The sequence below is a fragment of the Hibiscus syriacus genome, unplaced genomic scaffold (genome assembly GCF_006381635.1).
Source record: "Hibiscus syriacus cultivar Baekdansim isolate YM2019G1 unplaced genomic scaffold, ASM638163v2 tig00110783_pilon, whole genome shotgun sequence".
NCBI classification, from domain to species: domain Eukaryota; kingdom Viridiplantae; phylum Streptophyta; class Magnoliopsida; order Malvales; family Malvaceae; genus Hibiscus; species Hibiscus syriacus.
Genome location: NW_024062861.1, coordinates 1447852 through 1449604, shown reverse-complemented (window position 1 = coordinate 1449604; position 1753 = coordinate 1447852). Strand labels below are relative to the sequence as shown.

The following is a 1753-nucleotide window of genomic DNA, read 5'->3' as shown; positions in this document are numbered from 1 at the left end:
TTTTTATCAAAAAAAATCATCTTTTGAAGGTTGAAAGTAGCTCTGGAGCTGGTCTTAATGAAATGTCAAACACAATTATGCAAAAATTCTGGGACTTTGCCCTTACTTTAGAGCCGTCAGGTGATTATGACACACAAAGGTATTACTAATCCTACTGGCTACCTCACTTACAGTCCTAACCTTTTATACTGTGGAAGTAACCATGGTGAATGTTGATTTCAGTGAAATGTCTGCACTCATGGCATCACCCCATCATTCCCTTATCCCTGGGAACTCATTCTCTTTCAAATTTGAGGATCGTAAGGGTTTTCTACATCGGTTCAGTTGTGGTACGTACCAAGGTCAAGCTACTTGCCACAGTAATTTACCTAAATTTATTTAGATGCAACTCATTTCATACCTAGAACTAAGCAAGAATGAACTGATACGTCGACTTTTGTTTCGGAAAGAATGAAATATTTTATAGGGTAGGGATGGAATACCATGGAAGCACGCTTGCAGGCTTTATGTTGTATGCATGCAAATTAGCATACTCATATTTTGTTCTTCAGGTACTGAGAATTTAAATGAGCTTTTATCAGCTGTGGTGCAAAGAAATGCTTCTTGTAATGATCATAGACGTCCTCAGCTTTTGGTAAGTCGTGTTCTTGTTTATTTTTTACCTACTTCCTATGGTTTTCTAATTTTTCTTCATTGATTCTTTTCGGTTAATATAGTATAAAGACGACGAAGGTGATAAGATTTTACTCGCAACTGACAGCGATCTTATTGCTGCTGTTAAAAGTGCTAGATTACAAGGAAAGAAGGTACATTGTTTGTATTGGACTGGTGTGGTACTCTCTTTTCATTATGTTGTTTCGGCACATACATTCTAAATTTATGAGGGTAAGCTATACATTTAGTATCTAGACTATTACTTTTGTTCCATTTTGGTATTTAAATTTTATTATTTTTTAAAACTATACCTAATGTTTAGTTTAGGTTTCATTTTGGTGCCTAATCATTAAAATTTTAGCAGAATTACTGACGTGACACTATAAGGTAATACCACATCAGCAATTTCGTTACATTTTTAACGACAGGGTATCAAAATGAAACCTAAATTCAAAGTTAGGTATGACTTTAAAAAATAATAAAGTTTGGGTAAAACAGAACAAAAATAACAGTTTTGGTACAAAACATGTAGTTTGCCAAATTTATAATTGGCATAATGCCAAAAGTAACCCCCATCAAAATATCATTTTGGCACCTATTCTTTTTTTGGAACATTTTAACCCAACGTCTCATCGTAGAATAAAAAAGTCCCTAACGTTTGACTATATACTCATTTTGATCTTATTCTTTTATTCTAGGGAATTTTTGCCCTAAATGTTTTATTGTAGGGTGAAAAGGACCTTATTTTGGAACATTAACCGTTTGTTAACCAATGGTTTCTATCCATTGAGGGGTCTTTTTGCCTCAAAATGAAACGTTGGGCCAACATGTTCAAATAAAAAATAGGAGACGAAATGACTATTTTGATAAACATTGGAGACTATTTTCGATATCATGTCTTTATGACTCCTCTCTTCCTTTGGAACAGGTGTTAAGATTGCATTTGGATTTCTCCAAGTGCGATCAAGAATTAGCAAGTGTAAGTGGCAAGAAAAGTGGAGGGGTACCTCTTCACTTTGGTTTATTGGCAGGTGCAGTTGTCCTCACTAGCATCGACGTGCTTGTCTACATAAAGCGCTCAAAATTGTTACAAAGATAA

The 1753-nt window shown here is 34.7% G+C and overlaps 1 protein-coding gene across 1 annotated transcript; it reads left to right on the top strand.

Moving 5' to 3' along the window:
• LOC120140211 (CBS domain-containing protein CBSCBSPB3-like) lies at positions 1–1753 on the top strand. Its single transcript, XM_039155225.1, has 5 exons — positions 1–139; positions 223–329; positions 552–634; positions 717–806; positions 1583–1753. Exons 1-5 carry the CDS (start codon positions 63–65, stop codon positions 1751–1753), a joined length of 528 nt encoding a protein of 175 aa, XP_039011156.1. The 5' UTR covers positions 1–62.